This window comes from Sorex araneus, chromosome 6, assembly GCF_027595985.1.
Source record: "Sorex araneus isolate mSorAra2 chromosome 6, mSorAra2.pri, whole genome shotgun sequence".
Classification (NCBI taxonomy): domain Eukaryota; kingdom Metazoa; phylum Chordata; class Mammalia; order Eulipotyphla; family Soricidae; genus Sorex; species Sorex araneus.
In genome coordinates, this window is record NC_073307.1 from 157,111,689 (window position 1) to 157,132,009 (window position 20,321).

A 20,321-nucleotide genomic window follows, 5' to 3' on the forward strand; every position below is an offset into this window, starting at 1 on the left:
AGGAATTTTTTCAAATATCATTTCATAGGCTGAGACTGTATCAGCAATAAACCTTTTTTGTCAGTCTTATTAAGACATAGCAAATGTGTCAGTGTAATGGATACAACATACTGATTTCATATCCATACATATTGTTAAACAATTACCACGTAACAAATTGGTTTACTCTATAATTTATATAGCTATCATATTTTGTGTGTAAAACACAAAAATAAAAAGAAAGGGCGCGCAGGCGGAGAGGCAGGCGAAGGAAGGAACAAGGCCAAACTGGTTGCTCGATCGGTTTATTTCATGTCCATCTCCATTCTCCTCTGATTCTCCTCCTGCTTCTTTCTCCCCCATCCTACTTCATTCTCTCTCTCTCTCTCTCTGCCTCTCGTCCGGCTCTCGGTCTCTCTCTCTGGATCTGTGGATCTGGCTCTCGTGGATCTGGCCCCGTGGATCTGGCCCCCGTGGATCTGGCCCCCAACCCACTCTTACAGCCTAGTTAAATCTCCACAGCATGAGGGGGTTGGGGCATACACATAGGTGTGGTCAGCAATAGGGTAAGGTTCTTTTCCCTCAGTGGATGCTTCTCCTAGGACTTAATTCTCTATCAGCAGGAGGATCCACCCAAAGGCAGAGTCCCATGAATGTGTTTCTCTTCTCCTCAGCCAGCAAACATATAAGAATTCATAATATTAATTATTTTGTATGGACACAATAAGAGATGCATTAAAGCTTATAGAATTGCTCTCCTGGGGCCATCTCAATCTCAGACTACAGTGCTCAGGCCAGATCAGTCTTTCCTATCCCTGGCAGGGTCCCAGTCTCATAATTACTATTGGATCATGACAGCATTTGTCTATGATCAAGCTCTTAACTTATAGTTAAGAATTAGGCACTTTGGCCAGGCCCATCTCGATGCCAGGGTAGCACATAACTCACCGCTTGCCCTGGATCCTTCCTGTCCCACGTCGGGGACCCTACTTTGGGGTGCTAGGAACTGAGGGCAACTGAGGCTTAAGTAGAGAAAGCAGATGCCCAGAAGGGAATAATATTCGAGGCCAATTAAGTCTTAAGTTATAAAAACATAATATTGTCTTCTTGTGTCTATACAAAAAAGACATAGCTTTAAAGTAAATTATTCAAAAGGCATAAAGAGGAGAGAAAGGCAATGTTATAATATTCAGTGTCCTAGAAAGTTCTGACCTTACCAATTAACAGAGCTTGATTAAGGGAAGAGCAGATAAACTGGTAGAAATGGTTACAGATAAACAAAGGAATGGGAGTGACTCGGGAGCACCTTGATGGGTGTGACTGATAAACCTAAGCTCCTAGTGGCAAGGGGGAAAGGACAAACCAATGATATCCAACATCTTGCTCATGTATGATGCAACTTTGCATAGATTTAGGTCTGATACAATATTTGGTCTTTTGTTTTGGGGCCACATCAATGGTGCTCAAGACTTACTTCTTGCCATTCACCCAGAAATCTCCGCTGATGGGCTCAGGGGACCTTTTTGGGTGCTAAAGATTGAACCCAGATAGGCTGCATGCAAGGCAGATGTTCTGTCCTCATGAGATACCTGATCTGTTAGTGACCAAAAGAATTTATCCTTATAGAATGGCTGTATTAAACTCATAAAAAAAAAACACTTCTGTGGGGAATTTACATGTGGATTTCTATAAACTTCATGTTGCCTTTGCTTCCTTACAGGCCAACCACATCTTTTTTTTTTGAAGTTTTTGTACTACTTTTATTACATTTATTTTTACATTCTTTATAGCTTTTGTGGCTACAAAATATGGTTCTTAAAATAAATTTTAAGAACAGCATCACAGTGAACTGAAGACTACACAGAGAAGAGTTATAAGGGGGTTCTCATGAGTAAGCATCTGGGGATATAGCTAAAGGATGGAATTGCATGCCTTACACTTGCCAGGTGCCAAGATCCATCCTTGGTACTGTGTTTTCCCCTTGGGGCTGACAGGGTGAGAAGTACAAGGCTTGAGCAGTTCTGCATACCCAGAGCAGAACACTGAACTGACAAGGCCCACACAACCATTTGAGTAAGGCTGTAGTTCCTGGGTCCCCTGAGCACTGCTTGGGAGGCTCCTCAGAACATGTCAGTGCAAATGATCATTCTAGATGGGGACTGTGTGCTTCAAGGAGTAAAGGAACAAACATGAGGACCTCTCAGTATCTTTGTTGTGGATCATAGTGCCCAGAAGAATAGGGTGGTGGGAGGGAGAGAAAGAAAGTGCCTGGTATAGAGCCCTATAGGAAAGCTGGGGTGGGAGGGAAGGTGGTAGGATGGAAACTGGGGTCATTGGTGGTGGTAAATTGACACTGGTGGAGGGAGGAATGTTGTATCATTGTATGGTTTAAACCTGATCCATACAGCTTCGTAACTATATATCTACTGTGACTCAATTAAAAAGATAAGTTTTTAAATATAATAATGTCAGGAATACTATATCAGCTAAGTTGTTTTCAAGGCCAATGAGATACCCTTGCACCCCCTATGGTTCCCCAACACTGCCCGGAATGATCCCTGAGCAGAGTCAGGAGTAAGCCCTGAGAATTAACTGGTATACCATCCCCCAAAAAAAACTATTACCATTTTGATGAGTAATGAAGATGCTCTTAACCCTTTTGAAGTCTATACTTTGACCCACTTTGCATTGCTGAAATGCCATTGCAAAGATTATCATTCTACCAAATTAATAAAACATTTTATTTTTATGATCAATGGTAATAAACATTAAAGTAGAATAGTAAAAATGAAATTATACCACATAGTGAGCATTTGGCATATACCCGACATTACTTGAATGCTTATACGTAAATATATATACCAACTCATTTACTCATTTCAAGGAACCTCTTGAATAATTAATATTATTCTTATTGTATCACTGTATCACTGTCATCCTGTTGTTCGTGGATTTACTCAAGTGAGCACCAGTAACATCTCTATTACGCTCAAACCTGAGATTTTAGCAGCCTCTCCTTACTCATCTTTCCCAATGATTGGAAGCTCTTTCAAGGTCAGGGGAATGAGACCTATCGTTACGATTTTTGGCATATCAAATACACCATTGGTAGCTTGCCAGGCTCTGCTGTGTGGGCGGGATACTCTTGGTAGCTTGCCGGGCTCTCCAAGAGGTATGTGTATATCTTTTACTTTATTTGGATGAATACGCCATGAGGAGCTTACAAAGCTCTCCTGTGTGGACAATAGACTCTTGGTTGTTTTTCAGGTACTCTGAGAAGGAGAACAAGGCTATTAGATATTGCGCGACCTCATGAAATTGCAGTTTGCAAACACTGAGAGTGTCTGGAGGATATTGATGCAGGTGAGGCAGAAGCAGTGGCCGAGGGTCTCTGTTGGTTCATGAAATTCAGGCACTTCGATATTTTCAAGAGACAAATTATTGAAAAATAAAGATGCTCGAACTTCGGTTTGGAAAGTAGAAAATTTTATTGGAAGTAGAAGAGAAAAGAGAAGGAGCTCCCCAAGTAGGGAGGAACTTAATATAGGACTATGTAAACTATGGTTTGTTTTGTGAGACTTATATAGGGAAACTGGGTCTTTTAGTAAAACCTGAATTGATAGGTATGAACGCCCCCACCCAAAAAAAAAGTAAAAAAATAAAAGGCGTAATGATGCTTTTAGACAAAAATTATTGAGGTATACCTATCTGGTATATACTGCATAAAATCTACTTATTTGCATCTAAAATATGGGTGTTATTGTTACACCCGATTTCTTACCAAGGATCACTACTATCACTTGTCATCCTGTTGATCTATTTGCTCAAACGTCTCCATTCATCCCTGTTACGTGCTAGTGTAGCCCAATGGTATCTGCTCGCTCCAGAAACACAAAGAGCCTCAATCCATTCTTCCAGGGTTTTGATGAAGAATCAAAACTTTTTTTTTATCAAAAAAAACTCAAAATTTTGAAGTTCAAAATAGTATTGCCGGTAAGTAGCTTTGTAATAAAAAGTTAAATAATGGAACTTCCATCTTAACTTTTGCTTTTTAAATATACATTCAGACATTTGCTCAGTGTCCTATTAATAACCAACCAATCCTGTGAGACAGATTTTAGATTAATCCATTTTATTGGTGAGAAAAGACAGGTGAAGTAGGGACATGAAAAAACAAAGTCAAGATAAGACAATTACAACAGTCATAATCAGGGTTAACAGAATCACCCAATCTGGGGTGACTTCTAGTTTCTTTATATCTACTAATGTGACTAGAGAAACTTAACATGTGCAAGCTCAATTTTATTATCTATAAAGCCAGTAGTAGTAGTTGTTATATACAGTAGTAGTTATTATATACAGTAGGTTATCAATGAGTGAATCAAATTAATGTCTATAAAATGCCTATGAGTTTTTAATACAGTGAATATCTGACATTAATGGTAGGTACATTCATGTGACCTAATATAATTTTTACATTATATGACACTATTAATTCTTCACTACAAATGTCAATTTCAGATCATTGCCACAAATATTTATTCTTTTTATCTGCATTGAACTCATCTACACTGACTGTTACTAGGGATATAGTTTAGTATTAACAAGATCCCATTGATTTTATGTATATAAGTTACAAGATTGTATATGTATTAGATTGGGCTACAGTTTCATGCATTTCTTAAAAAGTACATATTACCAGTACTGAGAAAACCGGAATGTCACATGCAAAAAACTGAAAACTGGATACGTATCTTACAAAGGTTAATTCTAAGTGGGAAAATACTTTGACAGGGGCTAGAGCGATAGTACAATGGATAGGGTGTTTGCCTTGCATGTGGCCAACCTGGGTTCAATTCCCAGCATTCTATATGGTCCCCCGAGTACTGCCAAGAGTAATTCCTGAGTGCAAATCTAGGAGTAACCCCGATGCATCATCAGGTATGACCGAAAAAGCAAACAAAAAACCTTAATATTGAATCAGGATTCATAACATATATTGAGACATAGGTGGGACATTCCAGAATATGTACCTCAGACATATCTGCAACAATTTGATTCTGCTGGCAAAGAAAACAATTGCAGAAATAAACAAAGGGGACTATATAACAAACTAAAAAGGTTTGGCATAGATAAAATGTGAGCTAAGCTCGAAAGATCCTACTCAATAGGAATCAATATTTGTACATAAGACATCACATAGTCTGCTAACTTCCAAGGTATATGTAGAAGCTCATAAATCTCACAACAACAAAAAGCCAACCTATCAAAATGTGAGAAAGGAAATGCCAGACAACTTCCCAAAGAGTAGAGTCATATGGAAAAGTGTTTCTCAGCACTTTTGTGAGAAAAATGCAAATTAAAATGAAAATGAACTATTATTTCACAGCAACAAATACAGAATACATCCAAAAGACTGGAAACACCTTCTAGTGATGGGGGCAGAGTGAGAAAGTAACCTGCATTTACTACTGGTGAGAATGTTTTCCAGTTCAGTCACTAGAGAAAAAGTGTGGTGACTTCTCAAAAAGGAAAGAACTTCTAGCTGACCCAGTTATTTCTCTTCATGATACCCCTCCCATTAAAAAATAACTTAATTTTTTAAAATATGTTTTGAAATAATTTTGAAAATATATATCCTTATGTTCTGTCACTGTCATCCTGTTGCTCATCAATTTGCTCAAGTTGGCACCAGTAACGTCTACACTGTGAGACTTGTTACTATTTTTGGCATATCGAATACGCCACGGGAAGCATACCAGGCTCTGCCATGCCGTCTAGATACTCTTGGTAGCTTCCCAGGCTCTCCAAGAGGGGAAGAGTAATCAAACCCGGGTCAGCCTCATGCAAGGCAAATGCCCTAAGACTGTGCTATCACTCCAGCCTTCCCCTATGTTAATTAATTTTAAAAGATATATACTATGCACACTTACATTTATTGCTCTGCTAATACAATAGCCAGATAGAAAAACAACCAAAATGTTTAATGACAGATGGATAGAGCAAGTATGATATAGATACAAAACAAATATAGTGCAGTTTTAACAAAAAACAAAATATTGAATTCATCTGCAATCTAAATGGAATTTAAATAAGTCAGAAGAAAAAGATCAAATACCATTTTCTCCCACTCATTGAGAGGCATAAAGAAACAAACCCCAAAAAAGAAAGACCTAGACATAGCAAACAACAACAAACCTATTACCTTGGATTTTAAAAAATGAAATCAACAAAAAATCAATGAAGAGCATGACAATGCTGTGAAGAAATGTAAAAATACCATGAGGATAAATTTTGATAATCTCTATGAATTTTATTTTTCCAATCATAAGTTTAATGGTTGTTAAATCAGAAATGAGACAAGGTAATATGGTATTGACTCAGGTAATAGAAACTCAGAGTTCTCACTGTACCATCACCCCACCACACACACACACACACACACACACACACACACACACACACACACACACACACAGAATATTGGCAAAGGCAAAAAAAAATATTCACTGTCCCGGTGGAAACACCTCAAATTTTAAATTGTACTTGTTCTTCTGATTCCTGCCCAAACTTTGGAGTAAATCTCCAGAAAAAGTCAAATCTCTGGGGCTGGAGTGATAGCACAGTGGGAAGGGTGTTTGCCTTACATGCGGCCGACCTGGGTTCGATTCCCAGCATCCCATATGGTTCCCTGAGCACTCAGGATAATTCCTGAGTGCAGAGCCAGGAGTGTCCCATGTGCACCGCTGGGTGTGACCCAAAAAGCAAAGCAAAAAAAAAAAGCCAAATCTCTGGATGGGACACGGATTCTACCCTTCTAGATGTTATCCAGCACAAACATAAAATCTTGTACAGTTTTTTGAAATCAACCATGAAGCACATCCCAGGCACATCTATGTGACTAAAAAGATACCAATGCTTCTTTCTGGCTGCAGGGAATTTTCCTGATCTTGATTTTAAGAGAATCCCATTCCTTTCCATGACTTTCCCTCATATTTTTAAAGTATAGCACAATAGCACAGCGTGTAGGGTGTCTGCCTTGCATGGGGGTGACCCAGGTTTGATTTCCAACATCCCCTATGATCCCCCTAGCACCATCAGGAGTAATTCCTGAGTACATGAGCCAGGAGTAACCCCTGTGCATCGTCAGATGTGACCCAAAAATGAAAAAAAAAGACAGTTCATTGAGAAAGGTGGAAGGAAAGAAGTCATTTGGGAAAAAAACATACTGAAAATTATCGCTCTTCTTTCATTAGTTCTCCCCCACACTGCCCCCTTTTCTCTTCCACACTTTCTCTGTTCCTCTGGCATTAAAGATTTTTTTCATTATTTCAACTTTCATATATTTAGCTGTGTGAAATATTTTAATTTTATTTAACTATACTTGCTGAACAATCAAATATAAAGACATATAGAAAATAAACAAAACAAAAGGGCAATTCAATTAAATATCTTGTCATTTCCCTAACTTGTCATTTCTATGGGACTTTATCTACCTAAATGTAGTCATGGAGACAGATGCTTAAATAGGCATCTGTATCAATGGTAGTAGTTGAGGCACATTAATTTTGGGAGAATGAATCAATGGAAACAGGAACCAAGGAAACCAGGTTTCACTTTCCAAAATGGATATTATTATACCTACTGAAATGTCACACATTCTTAAACTGTCTCTTTTACAGTTTAATGTAAAAATTAATAATGTCTGGACAGGCTCAGAATACCTGTCCAGACATTATTCTTATTGGGGCAAATGTCTCACCTTCTTCATCACCCTCCTCAGAGCCTCTTTTATTTCCTTATTCCTCAGACTATAGATTAGAGGATTTAACACGGGAATAATGATAACATAGAACACTGACAGTACCGTGTCCTGCTTATCGGGGTGACTCGAAGTAGGACGCATGTACACAGCCAGGGCTGTGCCATAATTGAGGGTCACAACTGCCAGGTGGGAGGCACAGGTATTGAAGGCCTTGGCACTACATTTCACCGAGGATATTTTCAGGATGGAAGCAGCAATGAAACTGTAGGATAACAGGATACTGAGCAAAGAACCGAACCCAACAAGCAGAGCGACAAGAAAAATAATCATTTGAGTGATGGAAGGATCAGAGCAAGACAAGGTAAGAATCTGGGGTATATTACAAAAGAAATGTTGAATGATATTTGACCCACAGTAGTACATATGAAAGGCAGGAATTGTCTCAAGCAAACTACAGAGGAAACCAGTTCCAAGGGCCCCAGCCACCATCTTCTGACAGAACCCAGGCGCCATGATGGTTGAGTACTGCAGAGGGTTACCAATGGCCACGTATCTGTCATAGGCCATGGCCGCCAAGAGGCAGCACTCAGACAGAGCCATCCAGCACCCAACAAAATACTGGATGGCACAGCCAATGAGGGAAATTGTTTTTTCATCTTTGAAGAAATCAGAAAGCATACTTGGGCTGATGGAAGAAGAGTAACAAATGTCAATAAATGACAGAACGCTCAGAAAAAAGTACATAGGTGTTTGCAGGTGGGAGTCCATCCTGATTAGGAGGATGATACCAAGGTTCCACAATATTGTCAGAAGATAGATCCCTAGGAAGACTGGAAAGAGAATCAGTTGCAGCTCCTTTTCATCTGTGAGTCCCAATAAAACAAACACAACCACTGAGGTGTTATTTCTATTCTTTTCGGTCAAGATGCTTGAGTCCATCTGCAGAAAGGGAGATGATTAAAAAAACAATGACTCCATTCACATAATATGACACAGGTGTTTCTCTTTTTTTAAGTCATGTATTAGACCAGATACATAATATTGAAGCATCATCATTGAGTTAGTTTCTGTTGTCAATGTATAAATATATATTTTATTAATTTTTAATTGAATCACCAGTGACAGTGACAATTGTATAACTGTGAGATAGACAGTCACAAAGTTGTTTGTGATTAGGTTTCAGCCATACAATGTTCCAATATCACTCCTGTCACCAATGTACATTGTCATCACCAGTGTCCCCAGTTTTCCTCCCCCATCCCCAGCCTGCTTCTATTGAAGCACTTTTCCTCCCTCTCTTCCCTCCCCCCTCTCTCCAATTATACACTTCAACTGAAAAATTCTCTTAAATAAATTTCTCACATTCTCTTTGGGAATAAAAATAAAATTTGATATCTTTGGAATATTGTACACTAAAATTTCTTATTCGTTTTTTCCATTTTATATTTATAAGGTATAAGAACTAAAGGAAATACATTAGAAAAAAATCTGTCTTTTCTCTATTTGCTGATCCAGTATTATTTTACACAGGCTCAGGTTTGATAAATAATTCAATGTTTAAAGTGCCTAAGAATTCTGGACCTCTTATGTAAAATAGGATACTGGAACAGATATTCATAAAATCTCCTTGAGTGCAAACATTCACTTCTTCCCTGTCAGGGAAGAGAGACAATTCTTTAGCTGACTCTCTGCTTTCAAATACTTAAAGATATGTAAGAATAACATCATGAGGGGCTGGTGTGATAGCACAGCAGGTAGGGCATTTTGCCCTGCATGCGGCCGAACTGGGTTCGATTCCCAGCATCCCATTTTGTCCCCTGAGAACCGCCAGGAGTAATTCTTGAGTACCTGAGCCAGGAGTAACCCCTGTGCATTGCTGGGTGTGGTCCAAAAAAAAGGAAAAAAATTTAAAAAAAAAAGAATGACATCATGAAATTAGAGTAATGGTCACACAGTGAGAGACGGCTTGAAAATGAATATTATCTAATCAACATAGTTGAAGTTTGAAATTTTTTTAAGTTTTTGTTAAGGCAAAAGTTTAAAGTCATGCTATCTTTACTTTCTTGCAGCTGCAAAATTTACTTATGTAATTCAAAGAAAAGTAAAACAACTTGTCTATAATGAATATCCTTAATCTTTTGTTTATGATAATTTTCGAAAATGTGTTAAAATATCTAGGACCTCCTTGCATAAAACTATAAGATATGTTTATAGTTTTATTGAAATAATTTATTTTATTAAATTTATTGAGTTGATTGATGTGAATATTATATCTCTTATGATACTCAAAATGCAGAATTATAACACCAAGGTCCTACAAAGATTTGTAACTGGAAATTATACACGGTTTATGATGCTTAAGCAATGAACACAGAAATTCGGAAAATGAAGTAAGGTTTCTGGAAGCTCTATCCTCTTTTAATTTTGGGGGATTAGTCTAAGGAAAGTCTTCAGAATGAATGATAAATAATCTGAAGAATATTTTTCAAGAACAAAATATGTTGTCCTCAATATGCTATGGATATTACTTTCTCCACTCATTGAAAAGTTTTCAACACAAACAAAATTTTGATCAGAAAAACTTAAACTAGATGTAAAACTATAGAAAATTTATAGATAGAAAGTAGCTGTCAATAAACCCTGGGGATTGGTTAGACAGAAGAATGTAGAAGTTTTAAATATTTCTCTTGAAAAAAACATAGACATTACTGAAATGAATAAAGCCCATGGCCATAAATATCTGTCAACATTAGCCAGCCATAATGTCTTCTTCCCTACAGCCATTTTCTCTCTTAGCCCAAAAAATGAATTATACAGAAAATATACCCCCCTTACTCAGAATAATATTGTCAAAGGGGTAATTTCCCCTCAAATAATGAGTCATTTCTTGTACACTGCTGTGAGAATTTGTGATTATAAATGGATGGACATGAAGAACACCATGCTAAGTGAAATGAGTCCGAAGGAGAGGGACAGACACAGAATGATTACACTCATTTGTGGAATAAAAAAACATAGTATGAGAATAATACTCAAGAAGAGTAGAAATAAGGACGAGGAGAACTAGTTCATGGTTGGAAGCTTGCCATAGCGGGAGGTAGTGGGGAGTGCAGTTAGGACAAACAACCACTGTGACAATGATAGCTGGAAATGATCGCTCCAGAAAGAACTGTGTAACGAAAGGAAGTAAAGGGACATACACTCAGTATCTATATTGCAAATTATAATTTCCAAAAGAAAAGAAAAAGGAAGGAGAAATTCTTTCCAAAATGAAAGAGAAAGAGACTAGTGGGAGAGAGAGAGAAAGAAAGAAAGAGAAGAAGAAAGAAAGAAAAGAAAGAAAGAAAGAAAGAAAGAAAGAAGGAAGGAAGGAAGGAAGGAAGGAAGGAAGGAAGGAAGGAAGGAAGGAAGGAAGGAAGGAAGGAAGGAAGGAAGGAAGGAAGAAAGGAAGGAAGGAAGAAAGAAGGAAGGAAGGAAGGAAGGAAGGAAGGAAGGAAGGAAGGAAGGAAGGAAGGAAGGAAGGAAGGAAGGAAGGAAGGAAGGAAGGAAGGAAGGAAGGAGAGAAAGAAGGAAGGAAGGAAGGAAGGAAGGAAGGAAGGAAGGAAGGAAGGAAGGAAGGAAGGAAGGAAGGAAGGAAGGAAGGAAGGAAGGAAGGAAGGAAGGAAGCACTTGCCATAGAAACTGGCTGTGGGAGGGGGCAGGTATGATGGGAGGGAAATTGGGGATATTGGTGGTGAGAAATGTGCACTGGTGAAGATATTGGTGTTAGAACATTGTATGACTGAAACCCAGTCATGAACCACTTTGTAACCGTGTATCTCACAGGGATTCAATTTTTAAAAAGGTAGGAAAAAAAAGAAAAATATCAGTGAGCTATGTATTTATCACCCTACACTGAGGTTGGTTGTGTCCACAGTAAGACTGAGTGGAGAGACTATTCTATGTAAAGATAGCAAGTAATAGCAGTTTATCAATCCCAGGTCAGCCACAATAAGGCAAGTTCCTACCCACTGTACAATCGCTTTCACCACCACCACACACTTTAATGTAGATATTATTTCAGGAAATAAACTGAGAAACTGCACTGCTTGCTACTTGCCTAGTAAATGAGATAAGTTGTAGAAGAATGTAACTCTTTTAGGAGGAATAAATGAGAAAGCACCTATTCACAGCATTTTTTAAAAGATAAACATTGCAAAGCATATGTTCATAGGTTACTAAGGAATGAAATATCACAATAAACCGTACTGGAAACAGAAGGTTATTTTAAACCAGTGATAATGGTTTAATCTTAGAAAATGTATTGTTATCATAATGCTATTTCTCAGCCAACACAGACTATAATTTATAATAAAGTCTTAAATCTAGTTGTCTCTTATTTATTAAGAAATCAGGAATTTCCTTCTTGCTTAAAAATTTATTTTGGGGGGCCGGAGCAATGGTACAGCATTACGGAGTTTGCGTTGCACGCAGCTAAACCTGGTTCAAAACCTGACATCCCATATGGTTCCCCAAGCACCACCAGGAGTAATCCTGAGTGCAAAGCCAGGAGTAACCCCTGAGCATCAATGGGTGTGACCCAAAAAGAAAAAAAATACTTATTTGGGCTGCCTTTTGATTTTTCTCAAATATTCTTAGTATAAGAATCGTTTCTCCGCATGTTTAAAGTGGCCGACCTGGATTTGATTCCTCCGCCCCAGCAACCTACCAAGAGTTTCCCATCGGCACGGCAAAGACTGGCAAGCTAACCATGGTGTATTCCACATGCCAAAAATAGTAACAAGTCTCACAACGGAGACTTTACTTGTGTGCGCTCCAGCAAAACGATGAACAATGGGACATCAGTGCTACAGTTTCTGAGAAATGAAAATAAGATAGAGGAGAAGAGAATATTTAATAGTGGTCCCTTTGACTGTTTCTTCATTTAAGTTAATCCATCAGTAGTCCTTCCTCATGTTCACTTAATAAATATTGGAAAGTTCAATGTCTTCACAGGTAATGAAACAAAATTTGAAACTTGCTTGTCAGGAACAGGATAAATAACGTTAATTTCAGAATAACAAATTTCATTGGTAACACTGTATTGGAATTTAATCACTTCCTCTAGAACTTGGAAAGTTAATCCAAGTTGCATTGAACCCTCTCAGGTCAGAAATAATACGTGCATGAGTGAAACTGCTGAAATGTGACTTTATATAGAATGCATGAGCGTGAGGCCATTTAAATACCTCCCGACTCTTTCACAGTCTGACCTGTCATTGTAATCACTAAATTTTAGCCCTCCTCACACTTCAAGCTAAAATGTATTGACATAATCTAATGATTCATTTCACCCTTCAATAGATTTACTTTCATCATCATCAAGTCACCACAGCCTAATAATCATTTATTATCTCTAATCTTCAAGGAAAAAGGTAATGAGTTATTTTTACATCTTTGATATTATTAATAAATTTTATGCACTCAACACTCCTTACAGCAAGACCTTAATAACTCACCTAAGAGTTCTGGTAAACTTTAATCTTGTGAGTTCCAACTCCTCAGACGTCATGGTATAACTTGATAGTCAAATATGACCAAGACATTGTTCACTGCAGGCTTCTGAGAGTAACCCACCCTGTCACGACTCTGAGTACTCAAGTCCATAGTATTTTGATAAGTGAAGTTTGGTTCACATAAGTTTTTTTCAGAAGCTATCCAACTGAGGAAGATAAGGTCTCTAAAATCTGTGGGGTCTGCTCTACCACATCCAAGAAATGATGTGGGAACAAAAAGGAAAAATAATTAAAATTTTATAGGCTGAAACATTTTCCCTTGGGCATAGAGGAAGATCAACTCTATAATTGGTCCCTTGTTGAGGCTACAAGAGATTCCTGTGACAAGAGTGCAATCTCTTGAGACATTATTATATCAAGATAAAACTTCCTTCAATCTTAAAAGTATCCTGTGGCTAAAAATCAGAGGTAACTCCCAAGATTGTAATGAACATAATAGCAAAGTATAGAAGTAATAACTCATCGAACCCATCTTCTTGACAAAAGCACCAGGAAAAAACATAACATTGTCAGCACTAAATCTGACTTCCTTCAACAGAGGAAGTCTCTGCCCTCAGCCTTCTTTCTTTGAACCAATTGTTTTACTTTCAGCTGGAATGCCTTAGATGAACCAAGTTCAGAAACATTAGAGAAAGTTGAAGTAAAGTTGATCAAATGAAGTCCTTTGTTTTTTCTCATGAGTAAATAAATCTGTATGCTTTGAAAAGTAGTACAATGAGAATGAGATAGAAGAGATAAATGACTGTGAATGTAGGATGAAGATTGGGGGGAAAGAGACAGGACTGGACAAAGTGCTCACAAACTTTAAGCATATAATAAGCCAGTCTCCCCAAAATACATGCCATATTTTTAATCAACACTCTCAATACTTTTCTTTCATTGAACTTTCAATTAAAAAGTGTGCTTATCATGAAAAAGTGCTCTGCATCACTAATCATCAGAGAGATGCAGATCAAAACAACCATGAGATACCACCTCACACCACAGAGACTGGCACACATCCAAAAGAACAAAAACAACCGCTGTTGGAGAGGATGTGGGGAGAAAGGGACCCTTCTACACTGCTGGTGGGAATGCCGGCTACTTCAGCCCTTTTGGAAAACAGTATGGACGATTCTCAGAAAACTAGAGGCTGAGCTCCCATTTGACCCAGCAATACCACTGCTGGGAATATATCCCAGAGAGGCAAAAAAGTACAATCGAAACAACATCTGCACATGTATGTTCATCGCAGCACTGTTTACAATAGCCAGAATCTGGAAAAAACCCGAATGCCCTAAAACGGATGACTGGTTGAGGAAACTTTGGTACATCTATACAATGGAATACTATGCAGCTGTTAGAAAAAAGGAAGTCAAGAATTTTGTAGTTAAGTGGATGGGCATGAAAAGTTTCATGCTGAGTGAAATGAGTCAGAAAGAGAGAGACAGACATAGAAAGACTGCACTCATCTATGGTATATAGAATATCAGAGTGGGAGACTAATACCCAAGAACCGTAGAAATAAGTACCAGGAGGTTGACCCCATGGCTTCGCGGCTGGCCTCACGTTCCGGGGAAAGGGCCACTCAGAGAAGCGATCACCAACTACATTGTAGTTGAAGGCCATGTGGGGGAAGGGAGTTGCAGGCTGAATGAGGGCTAGAGACTGAGCACAGCGGCCACTCAACACCTTTATTGCAAACCACAACAGCTAATTAGAGAGAGAGAACAGAAGGGAATGCCCTGCCACAGTGGCAGGGGGGGTTGGGGGGAGATGGGATCGGGGAGGGTGGGAGGGATGCTGGGTTTACTGGGTTTACTGGTGGTGGAGAATGGGCACTGGTGAAGGGATGGGTTCCCGAACTTTGTATGAGGGAAGTATAAGCACAAAAGTGTATAAATCTGTAACTGTACCCTCACGGTGATTCTCTAATTAAAAATAAATAAATTATAAAAAAAAGTGTGCTTATACATATGTACACATATGTAGCACTGTTCTACTGTCCTCCTTTTGTTCATCAATTTGCTTGGGCGGGCACCAGAAACGTCTCCATTGTGAGACTTGTTCTCACTGTTTTTGGTATACTGAATATGCCACGCGTAGCTTGCCAGGCTCTGCCATGTGGGCGGGATACTCTTGGTAGCTTCCCGGTCTCTCTGAGAGGGACAGAAGAATTGAACCCGGGTCAGCCACGTGCAAGGCAAACCCCCTACCTGCTGTGCTATAGCTCTAGCCCTATACACATATGTACACAATGTACATGCACACATTGTATGTGCATAGATATTATGTATTTATACATGTATGAGCTACAGAGGAAGACAATTTTTAAGGCTTTTACTACTCACAATATCATTTTTCTAATTTTATTTAATTATTCTGACCATCAATACAAGCTTAGTGTTGATAAATGGGTTGGAGGGGGGCTGTAAGTCTCCTTTGCTTGTTTTCTTTTTTAAAGATATCAGCTTTGGCCATTGAGTGTGGACTTTTATTGTATTGATTTTGTTACATTGAGGTGTTTTCCTGATCTGCCTTGTTTCTTGAGTTTTTACAATCATGAGTCAAATGATAGAGTTTTGAGAATGTTGAATTTTGTCAAATTATTTCTGTATATGTTGAAGACGCAACTTGTTCCCTCATTTTTTTTTGATGTGGTACATAAAATTATTTGATTTGTGTAATTTGAAGCATCTTTGTTTCCTGGAATAAATCCTCAGGATAGAGAGATAGTACAGCAAATGGGGTGCTTGCCTTGCATGCAGCCAGCCCTGGTTCACTACATTTGGTTCCCTAAAGCTCCAGCAGGATTGATTCCCTAAGAACAGACCCAGGAGTAAACCCTGAGTATCACCTGATATAACTGAAAAATAAAAAGAAACAACTAAAAAAGATATCTCAGTAGTTCCTGGTGCTTGGTCCTTTTATTGTATATTGAATTAGATTTATTAATATTTTCTTCATTGTATTTACATGTTGTTTGTCATACAATTTTACATTCTTATGGTGTCTTGGTTTAATTTTTGGTATCAAGTTGCTTCTTCCACAAAAAGTAAGTTTTGAAATCTTCCTTCATGAAAGTTTATTTCTCTAACAGTCTTTAAACCGATGTTTGATGAATAAAAAGTAAAATAAAGTGAGTTAAAACATCATGTATGCTTTAAAAATTTAAAACAGTTAACAGATGTCATAAAAATATGAAAAATGAAGAAATGTCAAAAAATTGGTAAACTATCAAACATGTATTTGAGAGTAATAAATGTATGTCATTACATTGGAATCCATATAATATGGGTAGTATGAAAAGTCAAAATAAATTCACTATCTCCTACATTTGAAACTACATTCTTGCCCTCGGTTGTCTGGACTTTCTCACCCATGTAATATGTGCCTTTACGATGTGTCTAGAGAAAGAAAAACAAGATCTTGAGGAGGAAGGTCATACCTTATGCCTTTTGTTAATGTCTGATGCTGCAAAACAAGAATTACTTCTCCTGTTCATTTGGAGATTTAAGAGTGGATCTGGAATGAAGTGAAAAAGTTCTCCCATTTGTACTTGGGGAAATTTGACTATTTCATTAAAAATTTTTTTTTAGCCTCATCGACTCAGTTTTCTATCTTTTCCCTTTTGTCTCTGCCCTTCTTCCACTTTCTTTCATTTCCCGCTCTTACTCTTTAATAGCTGTAAAGAAAATTGTTTGAATCACAGGACTCAAGAATAATTTTTGGTTCTTTCTCACTACTGCAAATCCCTATAAGTATGTCTAAATATGAAATATCTCAATTAGCACAGTGGGTAGGGCATTTTCCTTGCACGCGGACGACAAGGGTTTGATTCCTCCATCCCTCTAGGAGAGCCCAGCAGCTACCGATAATATCCTGACCACATGGCAGAGCCTTGCAAGCTACCTGTGGGTATTGAATATGCCAAAAACAATAACAACAAGTCTCACAATGGAGACATTACTGGTGCTCGCTCAAGCAGAATGCACGAATAATTAGAGGACAAGGCTAACAGTGCTATCGTTGATTTACTATTTCTTGGATTACCAGTTTAGCGTTATACATCTACATCTGTGTAGGTGTCACCATAACCCAATTAAAGAAACAGAGTGGGGCACGGAGCTATTGTATAGCCCATAGAGTGTTAGCCTTGCATGTGGCCAAGCTGACTGCCCTCCCAGTGCTACATAAGGTCCCCCAAGCCCCTCTAAGAGTGATCCCTGATCATAGAGTCAGGAATAAACCCTGATATCACCGGGATTTGCCACCAAAAACAAAGAGAGTGATCAATTCCTAACACAAGAGAGAAAAGCAAAGATAGTAAGGGAACATCAAGTGGTCAAAGTCGTCAAAACTGATGAATTTTTATAGAGAACTGAGATCTCATGGCAGGAGGGATACTTAGAACTCTGGGGAAGGAAGTGGGCTCTCCGGATATTATGTTTTCAAGAAAAGGCTAAGTAACAGTTTTATAAATCTAAGTACCTAACTAAAATTATTTAGATTATTCCATTCTTAAATAAAATGTGATGATTTTATTCAAAATTTAATAAAATGTAATTTTTTATTTTATTTTAAAATCATCTAAACTTAATTATTTGTTTTAAAATAATAAATAAATATGGTAAACCTATATAATAAAATCTTAAAGCCAAAGAACTGTTTATAAATAAGAATATGGAAAGTTACGATCTTCTACTGAAGAAACAGACTTCACCGTTGAAGGTTCATAGCAGATTTTTCCCAGAGTTTCTTTGATAATTATTAATATGTTTTTGTGATATAAATTTATTTCAGCATTTAAAAGGTCATCAGAGGAGCTGAAGAAATAGGTCTGGGTCAAGCACTTGCCTTGTATGTGGCTGATCTGTATTTGATTCCTGACACCCAAGATAATCCCGTAAACACCACCCAGGAGAGATCTCTGAATATAGAACCCGGCGTAAGCTCTGAGCACGGCCAGATGTGGCCCCTGAACAAACAAAAATTTTAGAAGTGATGTTTATAACAGACCCATAAGTCTTCCAGGGTGAAAGGACTTTGATATAATGAAGTCTCAAAAGAATAATTCCATGAAGGTATATCTTGTTGAGACCAATTATTAGATTTCATCTGACTCTGTACCCAGGAGAGGTAATTGACAGATTTCTATGTTAATTGCTCTGCTTCGTTGTAATTGTCCTCCTATTTTCTTTCTTAGATATGATTGAGCAGGTTCAGAAACATTTAAGGCTTCTTTTTTCCACACTAAGATGATTTCTGGAGTTTCAGTGAGTCAAACATCACTAACAAAAGATTGTTGACTCCCCTCAAGTTAACTCCCTAATTCTCTTAGAACACTGACAAGGATCCTTCAAAGCAGGAAGACAAACATTTATTGGCCTTTTCTGATTTTTGGGTACACTACAAGTAAAAGAACCTGGATCAGAGGAAAGTAGAACTTTGAAGAATTCTTAGGTGAGTTATTAGAAAATGCTCTGAAGAATATCAAGGACCTATGATCTAGAAAGAAATCAAAATGTGTACACACATCCATGGTATCATTGTCCTTAAATTTTAAATTTTATAGGGGTCCTTTCCATACCTCCTTTAGCATGTAAATGTAAAGAAAAATCTGTTGAAGGAGAGTATCAGAGCATAAAGTGGATCTACACTGCCTCTAACTCATCTGTTTTAAAAAATGAACTAAGACTCAAAGAGCTGTGAATTGTTTTAGAGTTCTGTACTACCTTATCAATTTTACTCTTTTGTGGCCTCAGAAGATTCTGTGGGCGCCATCCAGATTTGAGTAGATCTGTGTGTCATCCATTACCGTGCTAGGCTCTAGAATAAGAAAAAGAAATCAGTCAAGAATAAATGGAACACTTGCTTTTCTGAGAATAATCTTGTCTGTACTAAGGTGTTCAACAAGCTCTTCAGACTTTGCTTCCTTGCCTACAAAATTTTCCCAGCTCAAACAATTTAATATGAGAAGGATTCTGATCTTTTTTTAAAAACAAGGACCACTTTTCATGTTTCCTTTCCATTTTCTCCTTCTCTTCCCCCTCTCCCTCTCCCCACCACACTCCCTTCTCTCCTCACCCCTCCTCCTCCTCACCCCTGCTTTTCCTCCACATCCACATCCTCCTCCTCCTTCTCCTCTTGTCCCCCTATTCATCCTCCTCCTCTCATCCTCCTCATCTCAATCTCCTCCTCCTTCTTTTTCTTCTTTTCCTGCTCCTCCTCCTTCTCTTTTTCTCCTTCTCCTTCCCCTTCTTCTTCTTCTTCTCCTCTTTCTCCTTTTTCTTCTCCTTCTCCTTCTCCATAATCTTCTTCTCCTTCTCCTTCTCCATAATCTTCTTCTTCTTCTTCTTCTTCTTCTTCTTCTTCTTCTTCTTCTTCTTCTTCTTCTTCTTCTTCTTCTTCTTCTTCTTCTTCTTCTTCTTCTTCTTCTTCTTCTTCGTCGTCTTCTTCTTCTTCTTCTTCTTCTTCTTCTTCTTCTTCTTCTTCTTCTTCTTCTTCTTCTTCTTCTTCTTCTTCTTCTTCTTCTTCTTCTTCTTCTTCTTCTTCTTCCTCCTCGTCCTCCTCCTCCTCCTCTGCTCCTCGTCCTTCTGCAGGGTTCAGTGGAAATGAGTATGGAGAGATGAAAATACTATGTCAATAATTATGTAAAGGAAAAATGAAGGGTCAATCAATAGCACCCGTATCTGAAACAAAAAAAATTAGGCATCTTTGAAAAAGAAAGGTGAACTAAATATATGATGAACTCAAAGAAAAGTTTAACTAAAAATATGTAAAACTAAAGTTTCTTAATGAGAAGTCATAGAATCTGGCATGATTTAGAGAACAAACATGGTCATTAGACTTATTCAGATTAACAACAGTGTCATTGATTCCATATAGTTCTTTGCACAAGGTTTTTTGATTGATTTTGCTCTTTCTTTGAGTTCAGTTCTTGTAATTATTTATATTCTACATATGAGCAATATGCATGGTCCTTCAGTATGATTATTTCCTTTCAATTTATGACTCATTTCCTTGGATAATCAATTCATGAT

At 37.9% G+C, this 20,321-nt stretch overlaps 1 protein-coding gene across 1 annotated transcript; it reads right to left on the reverse strand.

Moving 5' to 3' along the window:
• Positions 1 to 7,720: 7,720 nt before the first annotated feature.
• Positions 7,721 to 8,683, reverse strand: LOC129406044 (olfactory receptor 5A1-like). Its single transcript, XM_055143788.1, has one exon. The coding sequence runs from the start codon at positions 8,681 to 8,683 to the stop codon at positions 7,721 to 7,723; it is 963 nt and encodes a 320-aa protein (XP_054999763.1).
• Positions 8,684 to 20,321: the final 11,638 nt, after the last annotated feature.